At 48.4% G+C, this 16,760-nt stretch overlaps 1 protein-coding gene across 1 annotated transcript in view; it reads right to left on the reverse strand.

Annotated features, from left to right (window-relative positions):
* tbc1d22a (TBC1 domain family, member 22a) overlaps window positions 1-16,760 on the reverse strand; it is a 99,163-nt gene that overhangs the window by 79,962 nt on the left and 2,441 nt on the right. Inside the window, exons 3-6 of the mRNA XM_083691838.1 lie at window positions 16,322-16,505; window positions 15,829-16,084; window positions 14,204-14,383; window positions 3,426-3,496 (exon numbers count right to left, since the gene is read on the reverse strand). Coding sequence (XP_083547964.1) covers window positions 3,426-3,496; window positions 14,204-14,383; window positions 15,829-16,084; window positions 16,322-16,505 — 691 coding nt within the window. The remainder of the gene's footprint in view (window positions 1-3,425; window positions 3,497-14,203; window positions 14,384-15,828; window positions 16,085-16,321; window positions 16,506-16,760) is intronic.

The raw sequence follows: 16,760 nt of genomic DNA on the forward strand, positions 1-16,760 counted from the left end.
TTTGTTATCGATTATTACTTTTCAGGTGGGCCTCCCGGCGCTCTTGGAAAACACAGTAGCGCGGTCAGGGCCATCTTTTCAGTTGTGTGGTAGGTAGAGAAAAAAAATCTATACCGACAAAAATAAAATCCTTCTTCAAGTGCGAAGTTTGCGGGCAGCCATAGGGGAAGAATAGGACATAATCATGCCCGGGCTTGTAAAGGTATCCTACAGCAGGACCACAGTCGTTCACAGTCTCCAAAACTACACACAAGTTGAGTCAGATCGTTGTGTCTGCTGCTTGGGTGTTTCAAGACGTTTATGTTTCTGGAGATGCTATTTCGACACGTACGTCCGGCACAGAACTTGAAAAATATGTCGATGCGCTGATTTTTTTTTATTTTCCGTTGGGTGATGTGAACAGGTTAAAACTGCTAAAAATGTTTGAAAAAAAAAAAAAAAAAAAAAGTGCTGGGAGCGTTGTATCACACCGGGCCGGCCCAGCTAGCTGTACGCCCCTCTAACCTGCAGCTGATTCTTGCCGCCTTCACTAATCTCTCAGTGATTCCCTGGCCTAGCAGCTAATAGATCCTTGACTACAGTAAACAGGCAATCTCTCTCCTGGCCCGGCTTCTCTCTCCTCCTCCGAAAATAAGCTTAAGGAATCAATTTGGGGAGTAAATGAAATCTTTATTTCCTAGCGAGCGAACTGACAAACAAAAATGATTTCTACTTAGGAGGAGCGTTTGAGTAGGTTTCCTGGAGGAAGGAGAGGAGGGTGGGGGTGTGTGTGTGTGTGTGTGGGGGGGGGGGGGGTTGTGTGAAGTCAGCAGGATGGGGGAGAATTGATTGGACATTAAAAACGACACTTCAAACGGTGACGACAAACCCGGCTGCTCCCAGGGAGACACAACAAGTCATCGCTCTTGTTTAAGGACGCTTTCCAGCTGGTTTAATTGTTCTGACAAAATACACACACACACTCTCACACAGGCACACACACACATAAAAATCAGATGCGCGCACACGAATACACACACACACACACACACACATACGAACATACACATAGACCAGCAGCACACAAACTGACATATAGACTTGCAGGCATTGATGTACAAAAACAAATGTATGTGTCTCACACACACACACACACACACACACACACACACACACACACACACACACACACACACACAATCCCTCACCTCCCTGAAGGTTCAATAGCTTGGATCAATATGGTTTGATAGAGTGGAGCTCCAGCCCTGCCCAGGGTTTGCATCAAGATGACAGACAACGCAGATGAAGGTCAGACAGGTGAGCTAGACTCCTTTGTGTGTGTGTGTGTGTGTGTGTGTGTGTTTTGAGAGACCACACACACAGACATCACACACACAAACAAACAAACAAAGACTGACCATGAGAGGAGGGTGCCATCCCCCTCTCTCTTCTCTGTCCTCCATTACAGCTTGGCACTTTCATCAATTATTGTGCCCATCTCAGCATGGCAACAAGCACCAGACTATAGTCTGACATAAAGGAGATACCCTCCTGGACTCTAGGGGGCAGTAAACCGTGCCACCCCTGCAGAAAAAAAACCCTGAACAGTTTTAAGTGACCTCATTTAGTTGTTTCATTTCCCATAGGCTAGAGAAAACAGGAAGCGGATAGGAAGTCTCTATCATATTGCTTTCACCTGACCGATTAGTGATTATGGAGAAGTAGACAGGAAGCAGGTTCAGACTATTGAGTATTTTATCAAATCTAGACACAGTCAGTAGTTTACATGATATGGCAAACGGGGGCCCACTACATCACATCAGGCCCTGCAGACACATCAATACAACCAAGGCAGTATGCTCCTCTCCTCTCCCAGCACCAGCACTTAACATTGAACAATTCCACTCCATTAGCAAAATGTACACATTGCCACCGGCTCTGTCATTTTTTTCCTAAGAGAAAACCCACTCAATTTCTCTCCTTTGGGCACTCGAAGCAAGTGAGCGATTCCTCTTTAAAGGCTTTTTCTCTTCTTTTTTTTTTTTCAGAAATACTCATTATTGTGAGGGCTTTTTTATTTTTTCTAAGCATTAAAGTTTCCTTTGTGTTTCCCACTACAAAGAAAGCAACCTGTAGCCAAGCATGGAGAGACATTGCTCAAGGGAGAAGCACAATGAGGCTAGAAATTGCTCACTCACAGTTTTCATGCTTTTCCCACCTTTTAATTTTCCACAATGCCCTAATAATGATTGAGACAGTGATGTATGATTTGTGCACTCTACTGTTAAATGCAAGCGGGGGGGGAGCATTAAAACTTATTAACAGCCAGAAAGTGCCTCTTGTCTTTGTCATAGAAGCAACCTCGCTAAGCAGCCTGTGGAAAGAATAAATTGAATATCTGCGGTACGGTTTTGAGCAGGGGGAAGGTCACAGGGGAGACACGTCTAGAGTGAAGTTTTATTATGTGGCTCCAAGTTTATGGAATCACGGTGTGGCACCGAGGTAGAATAGATTTTCTGGGGCTCATCTTATCTATCGCTGCTGGATCTTGACACAGACAGGATTTAAAGGTCAGGCATGTGGTTGAGACCAGGGGAGGCTGGTGGAAGTCGAAATAAAAAAAAAAAACGGGCTCATTGTAAATGCATGGAATGGAATGAGGAATAGTATCAAACACCTTTGATACCCAACACTTGTTTGATTCCATTCCATGTATTACAATGAACCCGTCCTCGGGTTTCTGCCTCCGTCAGCCTCCCCTGGTTGAGATACCCAGGCTCGTTCTGGGCAGGAGAGGGATAGGAGATGCCGGGGGGCTGGTGTGTGTCTTTCCTAAGTCTCTAGTTCATACCCTGTACACGCTCCTATCTGCTGCACTGCAGAGTGCAGTCGTGTCCGTACCATTACTTACTTAGACCGGACAGAGGGCAATACGCCACAGCCCATTAGTTTGCCACTCCAAGAAGTTTCCTCATAAACTTAGCGACAGCAGACAAGCAGAAACGATGAAGGAGGCATTTTGATGAACTATCCAGCTTTCTCTCTCATCTGAGCCCTCAAAGGAACTGGGGACCTCTGACACTCATTTGTGTTGACTACAAAATCTGGCAATTCTGTGAGCCTTACACCCCTAGGCGATTTAATGAGGCCTTGTCTGTGTGGGACATTAACTATACACTGCAATTAATGTGAAAGTCACACCATTCAAAGTACCGCTTCACAGATCGCAGACTCAGTCACTCAATAGTCAGGTCACCGTAAAGTGGAACAATAGCTTAATGAGTAAACATTCCGCTTCATGAATAAATTATTTGTGCCTTGCAATTAATTTCTAAATAGGAGGTAAAGAGTGTTACTCATGTCCATAAATCAGAGAGAGAGGGAGAGAGCAGAAGAGAAAAGTCATTGAGAAGATGACATGACGGTGTAAAGATGTTTATGCTTACCGAGAGGAGCTTCCATGTGATTGGTCGAACCTGTCGCGGAATGCCGGACCAGCTCAGCTTCCGTAGTTCCTCTGTAAAAAAACAAAGGGGATTTCAGGTCACTGTTACTTTCATCTTAGTCATTATTTAAAGTAATAGGATTTGGTCATGTACAGAAATAGTTCAGCACAGAGAATGGCAGCGTTTGGGATTTCAAGGGCACACGTTTTCTATGGAGGACACTTGTTGTATTGACGAGAACCCAGTTGTAAACAAAGCAATGGCCTTCATGTCTCTGAAACATATACAAGATTAAACATCTACAATACAAAAGTACATTTATTTTCAGGAAATAAAACTTTAAAAAAAGTATTGCAGTGCCCAGCCTTTAAAAACTTTAAATGACCGAATTCATTTCTTGAGTTACCTTCAAGGGAAAAATCACACATGCAGAATAAATATCATGCTCATGTAAGTGGCCCAAACACCTTGACTTTAACCAGCTGAAATTCAACACATCCTGGCTTTCTGAGCTGGAGAATTAACTCAAACCTGCTCTTCAACCAGACATCTATTACATTAGAACTTGATGTTTTAAAGGAGGTTTCTGACCACGTGGTCGTGGGGCAGGTCTGGAGACCTGGGAGCACTAATGGGAATAAATCTCACTGCGCGGCGCAAATTGGACTTTTAAATTGGCAGAGAATAGCTCCCCTCGGGTCTATAAAAAAACACAGAAAATATGGTTTTCATGCCTGATTCTTCCCATTATGTCCACTGCCTACTTCACATGCCGACAGCACAGTGTGTGCTGCGTTGGACATAAAAACACCTGGATCTGGAGGCAAAGGCTTTATCTCTCTTTCCTGTTAGCTAAACAGAGAAGACTATGGTGGCTATTCAAGCCATTGATTAAGTAGGTAAGTAGGTATGGAATATACCAAGGCTATCGTAACAAAAAGATAGCCTTGGTATGGAATATACCAAGACTATCGTAACAAAAAGATAGCCTTGACCCATGACTGACTGAGCACCTCAAGGAAAAATCTCTCTTCTTACATTTCTAAAGAGGTGTTTCTGTTTCATTATCACAAACCAGCAGCAGCCATTTGAATGTCAAGTGCTATGCTACAGAAACCTATGGCAATGAACCAGCTGTCATCCGCTGTTCTTGTCTAACACGCGTTGTTATGTATGCCCGTGTTTTCATCCCATTTGTATTGAACAAAACAGTGGTCCGAGAACTCAGCGCTGGAGACCACTGGAGACGCCTCCTCCTGCGTCATCCATTGTTTACCTACGGCAGTCACTCTAGCTAGGCCTCGCGAGTTGATATCATTAACATTCAGCTTGCCTCTTCCACACAAATTCAACCTGAATCTCTTTAGTGTAATTGCGCACCTTGCATTGTCTCCCCTGTGTTACAAGTACGAGGGAAACTGATTTGAGTGTAAATGAGACGACATGATGCAAAATGGTGTTCTGCGTGAAAGCAGATGCACCTCCAGACTAAACTCCCTCTGACTCTCATTCAGAGCACAGTTCGCTGGAAATTGGTACACAGAGCGACGGTATTGATTAGTTCCAAATGACTTTCCCAGCAGTTCTAAAGCCAAACACAATGGCGTGTCAGTAACAGATATCACAATAGGAAATGTCGGTCTCTCTAAACAGGTAATGGGGAAGTCCATTTGTTTAATTGAGTGAAACAATGTGGCAGAAGATAGGAGTCCTTTTGTATTCAATATCAACTGCACATCTAGAAACTCCCAACATAATTCCTTACCAAATGCCTCTGGTGACGTAGATTCAAATGGTGTGAGCCACACAGCACAACTAGGGTTGGGCCTACATTCAACATTAACGAATATCTGAATATTTGGAGTATATTGTGATATTTGGAGCACACCTCTTACAGCATATGTTGTGAATTAATATTGTGAATAAGAAAATGTGGATATCGCCCAAACCCTTAGCACAAAAATGACTCCACCAGTACAGTATGACGTGTGACAGGGCCCCTAGCAACAAGCCAAGCATAAAGCTTTCATTTACAGGCCCTGGGGCTTCCTGGCAGGTAGAGGGGAAATATTCTGCTGCTCAGCACATAAAGCTTGTGCCTTATTTAAACACTGAATGTAATACTGTAATAACCCCTAACAGATATGATGGGGACAATTAAAATGGCATGAGGTTGGTAATGAACTCTGTGCGTCTCTCTCTGTCCCACCATCCCTCCCTCTCTCTCTCTCTCTCTCTACTTCCCTCTATTTCGCTCATGTGCAGTAGCCTGGCTAGGAGTGTAACCATGGCGATGAATCTCGGAAGATCACTCCTTCACGTGTGCAAACACACTGTAATTAATACACCGATGAATAGGCCTAATTAACTTATCATCTCTCTTTTATTCAACTCCATGCCTGAAGTGTTTTCAACTCCAATATCGCACTTCGCAATATTGGGTGAAGTCGCCCCTTTGGCACTGACCTAGGGTCAGTTTCTCGTCACCTCCTCTAATGCTTCAAGTTAGGATTTGAACGGGGTAAGCTGATCCAAGATCTGTGCCAGTGGACAATGTCTATGTGAAGCCAGAGGGGAGGGAAGGAGAGAGGAAATGAGGAGGGCTGGAGATGGTGTGAGCTTGGTGACAGAGTGTGATGCCGGTAGTGGAGGCTGGTGGAGGTAGAAATCAGAGGACGAGCTCATTGTAATGCATGGAATGGAATGAGGAATGGTATGGGCTCATTGTAATGTATGGAATGGAATGGGGAATGGTATCATTATCACTGGAATGAGGAATGGTATCATGACACCATTCCTTATTCCATTCCATGCATTACCAATGAGCCTGTCCTACGATTTCTGCCGCCACCCGCCTCCCCTGGATGTTAGTGTGCAGGTGGGCTCAGAGAGAGGAGATAGGGGAGGCACCACCACATCTCCCTGACGCACTGAGGGGCCAGCATTAATAAACACTGGGCTTTATGGCCGAAATTTTATAGGGAAAGCACTTAATTCATTAAACACGGGAGATACTCAAGGGTGTCTCTCCTCGGTTCGCACCTTTGAACCCTCATTTGCGCTGTCAGCCGCAGAAATGAGTCAATGAATCTTACAGGCCGTGCTTAATTAAACTATCTGTTATATTTCCTCCACCTAGCATTAATCTCGCAGCGGGGGGGGGTGGGAGGGGAGGAGGGGGGAGAAGTCAGGCACCGACTTAGGCTACACTCTCTCTCCCTGGGCGTCCGTGACCTCCAAAGAGCCCGTCTCCCGAGCCGTACGGCCGAAACCAACGGACGCGCGTTGGCAAAGTCGGCAGCTTTTGAGGGAGGGAGGTTAGAGGTCAGTGATTTACTTGGCACCATCTGGACACCAGAGTGAGAGCATCTGCCCGCAAGACCCGGCATCACGAAACGGAACACCGGCCACGGAACACTCCCCCTGTGCTCACAGCATTCCAAACACTACTATCAACTGCCAAGTGAGACGACCCCGCCTGGAGCAATCTCCTCCTGTCTGCCAAAAGTCCGACGGTACGACCAGCCGACGTATTATTGTCTTCTAGGTGCCGGTACAGTGGTGCTGCTGCTCTGTCCTTTTAATAACCTCTCCCTAAACCTAACTCTTGTCGTCGTCGTTGTCGTTCCGGAGAAATTCATTTATGAGGAAATTCCATTTTGAGCTACAGGAAACAACAGCGGCGACTATTTTGCCAGGGCCTCTTAAATTGCAAATGTCAATTCATTAAGTGTGAGGCTTGTCTCGTTCCTCAGAAAACGAAAAAAAAAAAAACGAAAAAAAAAAAACTTTTCCAAGAATGCGCTGTATCACTCCTGTATTATAAATAAAATAGAGAAGCCCGAACACTAGTTGAACAAGGTCCCTCGAGACATACGCCCCAAGCTAAATCAAATTTAAAAGTGAGCCTTGAGGTTATTTGAAGGAGCCTAGCATCGGGCACGCATTCACTAGTCTGTAGGCTGTAAACAAAGGGAAACAAAAGGTAGCTTACATCCAAGAAGGTCAAAAAGATCACGTCAAGTCATTAGACCACACAATGAATGTAGGATGCCATCAAAAGGAAAATAGACCGAGGAGTCAAATATTTAATGTTTTTTGTCTCGAACATTTGTTCTTAAGAGGTCCAAAGATCAGACAAGGGTCAGTGAGGTCATTTCTTGCTCAGAAGACCAATTCCTTAGTGTTCTGAATGGTTGAATTATTCATTGTTTTAAACTGGATATGCCTTGGCTACTGTTTAGCTTGTGGCTGTGGCGTGGGGAGGCGGCGGGGGGGCGGGGGTGTTGTATCGTGTTAAGCATTCTAACAGCTGTATTTATCCCTTAGGGAAATAAGCAATGAAAGCATAATCAATATTGCATTGCCTACAATCCGAATGTGGACACCCTGATCATGAAATTTTATTCAAAGGACATACGAGACATGCACTGTGTGTGTGATGTGTGGTGTGTGTGTGTGTGTGTGTGTGTGTGAGTGAGTGTGTGCGCGCGCATCGAAGGGAGTGAGAGGCAGGAAGACACAGCCCATTTATCAGGAGAGTGGAGGCCTGTCAGTCAGTGCTGCCTGAGAGAGGCAGTGAAGGGAGTGGGAGTGGGTGTGGGACAGCTGGCGGGCCGGAGCCCATGCAGTATTAAAACCCTACCCAGACGGAGCAGACCACCGGGGCGGACAGCCAAGAGGGTCCTCAACCAAAACCACTGAACACATCGACAAACAAACACTCGACTACGCGTCGGCTCTCCCGCCGCCTCAAAATCACCACAAAGTTACAGTACATCAGCGTCTCCACTTCCCGATTCAAACGAGCACCGAAACACGAATCTTCACTCAGCGACGACAGCTGAACACAAACAATACCAGTTAACAGTTGTTGTCAGATTAATTCAAACGATATCAAGTCTCAGTGTGAGCCGTGTCTCAGACAAAAGCGATCCTCGCTAGGCTTCGGTACATCATAGGAGCCTAACAAGGATATCATCTGGACTGGCATCTTTATTCCGGCACAGTAAAAGTTTAGCCCCCCACTCCTAAACCTCGGAAGCGTGTGTGTGAATACAGTACGGTGCAGTTAGCTCAAATAAAGGACAAAGTGACAAGCGGCCGGCTCGTAAACTAATGGGGAGTCCTGTAAAAAGATACTTGGCTGTATTACCTGTTCAGGAGAGGGAGGATGATATATGGTCCAGGTGGCCAGGGAGGGTACAACTTCAGTACGCTGAGCCCTTGTCACTGCCTTCTCTGGAGACACAAAGTCAATGTACTCTACTTCTGGCTCTGCTTTTAATATAACCGATTGCATTATACATTCCCCTCCCGTTTCTGCGCTGAAGCTGTTAACCGCCACGCACAATAAAAAGTATAAAAAAATCAAGACGCCAATTTTTATTTATTAATTATTTTTTTCCGAAGAAGAAGAAACAAACTTTTTTTCCTTTCAACAAACTTTCTCTTTTTATCTCGGTGATGCGTGGATTCCGATGAGCCGACTGGAGAAATGTTTGAACGTCAATTTAGGGAAGCTGGGATTACAAGTTCACGGGGAGTTCGCGGGTATGCGCATTCGGGCACCGTCGCACTCAAAAGCATTGTAATCAAGTATGGTAATGAGGCGTGCTAAATGCTCCCCACTACAAGACACCGTTTTTTCGAGAGGCTCCGTATTCGCCGAGCACTGATTACTGCAATTTTGGAAGGCACTTGGCCTTTCAAGACTACCACTCTCCAATTTGGGGAGTAAAAATCAGAATCCATCCTCACAGAGGCTGTCCACAAATCCACAGTCAAAAATAAAGAAATTCAATTTGTTTTTGTGATTGCTCACAATAATCACACTTAATTATAAATAAGCCTGGCTGTCGCATCAGGATCATCACGCCAGATCAATCGCTAGCCCCGTTGTCATGATCGATAACTGCAAAAATATGTGGAAAGAAACAATCGGCACTTCTTACGGCAGCTGGTGAGAGAACCCGCGATGGTGATGGTCGTGGGTTTGGCCTCAGGCATCGCCATAAGAGACAAAGGCCCATCGATAGAGCTCACTTGTTATCCCAGGCACAGATCAACAGAGACAAAAACACCGAGAGGTGGATGAAACGGCACAAGACCAGACAGAGACCGTGGCTATAAGCTACATGTGTAATTCCCCATCTCTCTCAGAGCTGCCATTCAACCGTCGGTTGAAAGTAATTCAATATTCTTCCCTTTTCAGTTGTATGAGAAGCAATAGCCATCTTTTACCTGGGCCAAAGGATACTAAAATGTGCTCCTATTAACAAGAAATCTACCTCGGTGGTATCATCCTCTCTGTAATATACGGTCACGCAATGTACGGAAAAAGAAAAAAGGAGAAAAAAAAGAAACTCTGAAATACCCTGCACGGTATCTTCAAATGCGGTGCAGCATTGAGTTAAATTGAATTAGATTGCCACTTTCGGCTTTTGATGTCGGCCATTAACTCCTGAATTGCAGCCATGGTAAAGCCTATAATATACAAAATTGCTGTGCAACAGGAGTGTCAGCTGTAGAGTGAGTGGCGGCGGTGATGGTGGTGGTGGGAACAGTCACAGTCAGAGGCTCTCACTGACTCCAGCAGCAGGAGAGGAGTTCCACAGCCCAGCAGCACCCCCCAGCAGCAGCACAGGAGAGAGACAGAGAGAGAGAGACAGAGAGACAGAGAGAGACAGAGAGAGAGAGAGAGAGAGAGAGAGAGACAGAGAGAGAGGGAGGGAGGGAGAGAGAGACAGAGAGAGAGAGAGAGAGAGACAGAGAGAGAGGGAGGGAGGGAGAGAGAGAGAGAGAGAAACAGAGAGGGAGGGAGAGAGAGAGAGAGAGAGAGAAGGAGAGAGAGAGAGAGAGAGAGAGAACACACTGAAAGATGGCGGAGGAGGAGAGAAAAGGGAGAAGGGGGAGGGAAGAGAGGGAGGGAGGGAGGGAGAGAAAAATGAGTGGGTCGGAAAGGGAGAGTGAGGAAGAGGAGCAGAGAAGGGGTGAAGAGAGTGCTGGACAGCGAAAGAGAAAAACAGAGGGTGGCAAGCAGAGGACGGAGAGAGAGAGAAAGAGAGAGAGAGAGACAGAGAGAGAGAGGGAGAGGGAGGGAGGTAAGAGAGAATGTGCAAGACCGAAATTAACTGGGGAGAGACAAAACAGAAATAGTCCACCGGCGCGGATAGTAAAATGGAGGGGTGTACTAATGGAAGATTGCCGTGGAGGAGGAGTGAGGGGAAGGGACGCCCAATCAGAGAAAAGAGCATCGCCATGGCAACGGCCGCGCAGCAACCATCAGAGAGTAATTGCCTGATATCTGACGCCGGCTCTTAGTGTCTCAAAATAAAAAATAAAAGCTGACCCCCGCGACTCAGAAACCAGTCTACGCAGTCAGAAACCACTCATTAAAAACTGGGGATACAGAAATCATGCTCTCAGACGGTACAGGCCAAACAGAACACTCAGGGAGGCAAAACAGAAAGGCAAAACAAACTTACTTCTGCTTTTGAAAAGTGCCGTTTCCCCCACTATCTAGGCCAGGGCGAGATTTGTCTGTTCCTAACACCACCCACCCACCACCACCACCCCCCCCACACAACCCACCCATCATCTCACACACCCCCAACCCACCCATCCACCACCCCCCCCCCCCCCCAACCACCCACCACCACCAACCCACCCATTAACCCACCCACCCTCCCACCGCCCACCCACCACCCCCTCCCCTCAACCAACCAACCCACCCACCCACCTGCCCAGCGAGGACAGGGGGCATCTGTTCAGGTTCACCTGCCAGACTGGCATGCCTTGAGGACATCCACCACCATCAGGTCTATCCAAGACCTTTCCCCAGGTATTGATGAAATGAGCCATTTGAGAAGACGACCAGACATGCAAATGTCCCCACCTGTCACAAAGATCAACTCACAAACACCTGTCACAAACATCACAGACAGAGAGGGAGGGAGAGAGAGAGAGAGAGACAGACAGACAGAGAGAAAGGGAGTGAGAAAGAGAGTGAGAAAGAGAAAGAGAATCAGAGAGAGAGAGAGAGAGAGAGAGAGGGAGGGAGAGAGAGAGGGAGAGAGAGAGAGAGAGGGAGAGAGAGAGAGAGAGATATTCACACTGTGTGAGATGATAAATGGGCTTCCTCTGGCCCTGCCATGGTTAGTGCCCTGGCAGTGTGAGGCTGGCCCTGCTCTGTTCCGCTCTGTCAGCCTGGCTCAGCGCTAGAGACAGACCCCCACCCTGTCCCGGGCCTGACAGGCCAGGACCACCACTCCCCACACACACACACACACGCACGCACGCACACGCACACATACACAGCTCAACAATTCACTCCAGATATGAAACAGTCATAGAGTGTTGAAGAAAATGGTGTGTGCGGGTGTGTCTGTGTTTGCATGTCCACTGTCTTCTCTAAATAAGTGAGAGGTGAGCCGTCCATCACGACCAGCCCCACACACACACACACACACACACACACACACACACCTTTGGAAACAAACCCAAAACATGATGGAGGGCTTGACCCACAAACAAGGATGCAATCCATCAGGTTTGGGGGGTAACCAACCAATGAAACACAGACACACAGACACACAGACACACACACACACACACACACACACACACACACACACACAGCCTCAAGGACAGGAGTGGCCGTTCTACACTAGAGGGCAGCGTCTCCCCCGACAGCATCTGATTGAGAACGGGGGGGGGGGGGGAGGGGGGGGTGAAGGAGGGTAAATCAGGTTTGAGGGCTCTGTTGGTGGTGAGGACTGATGAATGGACGCCCGGTGATACAGATGCCGTGTCACAGGAGGGGGAAACAGGGACGGCGACCTCCCAGAAAAGGACAACAGGCCCATCCATCTCTGTCACTCTCTCTCTCTCTCTCTCTCTCACACACTCCCTCCCCTTCCCCCCCCCCCCTCTCTCTCTCTATCCAACCTGCTTAATTATGGCCACCGAATTAAGTTCATATTTCAACCTGGCGCAGGGCGTCTGGCTCGTCACTTTAAATATCTAATAAAGCAACGACAACTAAATTTAGACGGGCCCTGACGGCTGGGCGGGGGTAATGGGAGTTGACAGGTCCAGAAGCACGGCTGTACCCTGCTCATCGACCCCCCCCCCCCCCCCCGCACACCCCCCCTTTAATAACTTCAACCCCCACCCCCCCCCCCCGACCTCCAGCCCCCCCCGCCCCCCCCCGACCTTAAGTAACTTGATGAAATGAGTTTTCGATGAAATGTTGCCTGATGAAAATACAAAACGGGAGGGAACATGAAGAGAGGGACTCCTGGGTCTTCGTTCATGGACGAAATGGGTCTCGTCTCTCGTCGACGGGTCCTCGGGTAACTTCTGCCGACTGATAAACAGGCTCTCTGAAAGGTTGCCTGATGAAAACGCAACGGGTCGTACTGTTAAAAGATCGGTTAACACCTAGTCCCCCCCCCCCCCCCCCCCTCCCCCCCCGGCCGTCAGATCACGAGGCTTCCGTAACCTCTCTATGATCTGCACATCTGCCTGCCTGACGAGAAGCCTCTAAGCCCTGTAGTCACGACCCCGGGCGCCTGACGCGACCCCCTCCCTCGGCCCAGTTAGTGTCGGGTACGGAGGGACGCCGTGCTCCCGTAACGCGGCCGGCCGGCCTGACTCAGCGGCGCCGCAACGACACAAACAGCGTCGGCTGCCTCGCGGGTACAGAAGGAGCCTCGTCTTCATCATCGCCGCCGGCACAAAGCCACTCAGGAAACCATTCAGACGGCCGACGCCGCGCAATGACAGGGAACAATCAAGCTTACTCAGCACACTACAAAAGCGGAGTGCGGGGAGGGACGGGGACAGGGGACGGGGGGGACGGGGGGACGGGGGGACAGAGAACAACATGACTACTAGGACTGAGCCTTTTCAGAGTTTGATGACAGGTATACTTGCTGGACAACATGTCCAAATGCAACTCATTACTAGTCTGCCTACACGCTTTTATCAGGCCAGGAGAGGGAAGGAGGGAGGGAGGGAGGGAGGGAGGGAGGGAGAGAGAGAGAGACAGAGGGGTACCAACAGTACAAGCACAAGACCTTGAATCTTCAATGAGCAAAAGTTACGAGCTGAAGTTATAAAGAGACCGCCCCCCCCCCCACCCCCCCCCATAGAAATACCTGAGACCCTACTGTAAAGCCTCTGCCCAGGTTCACAAGTAGAACACCCATGAACTCAGAAGGAGTCCAGTAGTAGAAAATGGGACGGGGATATGATAGGAAAATTATCCCCCCCAAAGCGTCATTTGGGTTCATTCATTGGATTATGCATGGCCAGATGGTGCTGCCCGCTCTCCCCTTAGCTATTCATAAGACATCATTAGAACAAGCACACAGATGTTTCATGGCTTGTTTTGTCAGATGGAGTTCATTATCACAGAGCAGTGTTTGGGTTTTCTATTAACCAAATAGGAGGGGCGGTGGGGGGTTGGGATGAAGGGTGGGGATGGGGGGGGCGGGGGGGGGGGGGATTGGGATGAGAGGTGGGGATGGGGGGGGGGGGGGGGATCTCACAAGGTCAAAGCTTTGGGAAGCAGCTGTGTAGAGAGACAGCCAGGGTGGACGTGTGTGTGCCGTTTCGACCACAAAGGTCGTCCATGTAATCTATGGAATGTACGGCTTTCATAAGTGGCCTTGCTAGAGATAAGTACTGCAATAAAAAGACATTCCAATGTAAAGGTCGACTGACACACACACACACACGCACGGTCAACCTCTACCTGAAGGATGGCTTACCTAGGTCAGTGTTGGGGCCGGCGAGGACCTGTTTGAACTTGTCCAGACGGGAGGCCTCCCTCTCCGTCATGGCGGGGGTCCCTGACGTGTTCTGGTCCGCAATGCGAGCCACCATGGGGATGAGGGGCCGGTGGGGGAGGGACTGCTGTCTGTGTAGACCCCCTCTGTCCCCTGCTGCTTCTGGATAACACAGGGGAGACCATATAGGCGTTATATATCATATAGGCACACACACACACACACAAGCAGTACACATACACCGTACGTTATAGTGAACTTATATACACACACACACACACACACACACACACACAACACCTTTCTACAAAACAGTGGGCAACTCGGTGTCCATTAGCACCCTGGGTGGCGCCCCCGAAATGAAAACCTCGCAGCGCGGTTAAAGCTCAAAATAGGGCTTATTGTCATGACGCCCAAAGAGGTCTCTGAGGACGGAAGATGTAACAGGTCCATGATGGGAGTGTTAAAATAGAAGACGGTGGGTGAAATCGCTGTGAGGCCAGAAGTGCCACTCTAACACGACGCATCGTCAGCCTCCTCCGCGAAAAAATGGCGCTGCGGGAGGGGTGGGGGAGTGGGGTCGCGGCAGGGGAGACACTTTGGGACTGCGTTTACGAGTAAGGAGGCATGAGGAGGGGTGTGTTAGGTACATTGCTACAGGTATAGGAACTGAGAGAGAGGGGGGGGGAGGGGGGGGGGGAGGGATAGCAGGTAGCTCAACAGGCACTGCAGTATCCCCATTATCCATCTCTTCCAAAGATAGCCATAGAAATAACAGAACAGCCAGATACAACAGTCTTCTCTCTCACAGCAGGAAGGTGTGTGTGTGTGTGTGTGTGTGTGTGTGTGTGTGTGTTGCATGCATCTCTGTGTGTGTGTATGTCGCATGTGTCTTTGCCTGAGAGGGGTATTTTTTCTCTCTCTCCCTCCCTCCCTCCCTCCCTCCCTCTCTGTGTGTGAACTGTGAATGTGAAGTGAACGCAGCATGGATGAATAGACCAGACAGAGACAGTATCTCCTCTCCCAGTGGCTCCTCGGGGGAGATAACTGCTAGGGTTAGGGCCGTCTGTCTTATCTGCAGCGCAACACGACGTCAGGCGGGCAGACAGGCGGGCAGGCGGGCAGGCGGGCAGGCGTTCCCCCTGCTAGAGCACTCCCAACGCAACAACAACAACACACCGCTGTTTGTGTTGTCACACTTTAACTAATGAACGCGCGAGGAGGCTCTGGAGCTGAGGCAGGGTCGGGGAGGGGAGGGGAGGGGAGGAGGGGAGGGGGGGAGTAAGTGTTTTGTTTAGAGAACAGGGTGGCTCTCCTCTCTAGAGAGAGAACCTGCTCCTCAGGAAGGTTTCTTGTCTTCCTAGGGAGTTGTGTTCCATGTTCTGCTGCTATCAACCACTATCCTTAGGGGGGGGGGGGGGGGGGGGGTCTGCTGTCAAACACGCTGTGACAAATGCGACAGTGTTCCAACGACAGTGTTTCTACAGAGTCCAACATGAATAAACATGTTGGTTTTTTATCTCAGATTAGGAGACAAAAAAAAGAGAGAGAGAGAGGGAGAGAGAGAGACACACACGCAGCAGAGACAGAGGCAGGGAGTTACTAACCCTTTGGTGATCCAATGGGGGCCTCACTCAGTGACTTGACGAGTCGGTTGTCGCTGTGTGTGCTCAGCTCAGAGGCAAACGTCAGATCCGGGGTCGTGTCCTCCCCTTCCTCTCCGAGCTCCTCTTCCTCCGCCTCGTCCTCCTCCTCCTCTTCTTCAACCTCTTCCTCCTGTACCTCATCCTCCTCTCTGTGCTCCGGCTCCGACGCGTCGTCCTGTCTCTGCCTCTCCTGCTGCTTGCTGTGGTTCTCAATCACCTTAGCAATAACAATCACAGATATGATTCAATCATAAGCCATAGGAATAAATAAATAAATAAAAAAAGAGATGGACTGCACTCACTTAGTGAGCTAAAACAAACGACAGAGTTTATTCTATATGTCAGGACATCAATCAGAAGCACCCTACAAATGTCGTATACGTGTCTTACGAGCGTCTTTAAAAAAAAAAAAAATAATAATAAATAAAATAAAAAAATAAAAAATAAAAATCACCTTGTTGGCCGTTTCCATGACGACCTCGATGTTGAGGTTCTGTGCGGCCATGGCCAGCAGTTCGTCGTCGTCGTCCCCGACCTCCCAGGCATCGCTGGTGATGCTCTCAAACTCCTGGAACGTGGTGGCTTTCTTTGGCTTACCCGGCGTCGTGGGAGGCGGCTTGCTCCCCGCTTTGATTAGACTGGGAAGGGAACAAGTTAGGGAAAATGGTCGTGGTCACCGTTTGATTGCAGTGAACTCATGTGACACAAGTGTACAAAAAAATAATAATAATAATAAAAAAAATAGTCCAATAAATGTCTGTAAAATTTCTGTAAAATTGTTTACGCAACATGTTTGGTACAGTTCTACACAGAATGAGCCCATAGAAGGTCTTTTTTCTTTTTTTTCATTAGTTCATTCGATAAAAACACGGCAGATGTGACCTTGATCTACA

This window comes from Argentina silus (genome assembly GCF_951799395.1).
Source record: "Argentina silus genome assembly, chromosome: 20".
NCBI lineage: Eukaryota > Metazoa > Chordata > Actinopteri > Argentiniformes > Argentinidae > Argentina > Argentina silus.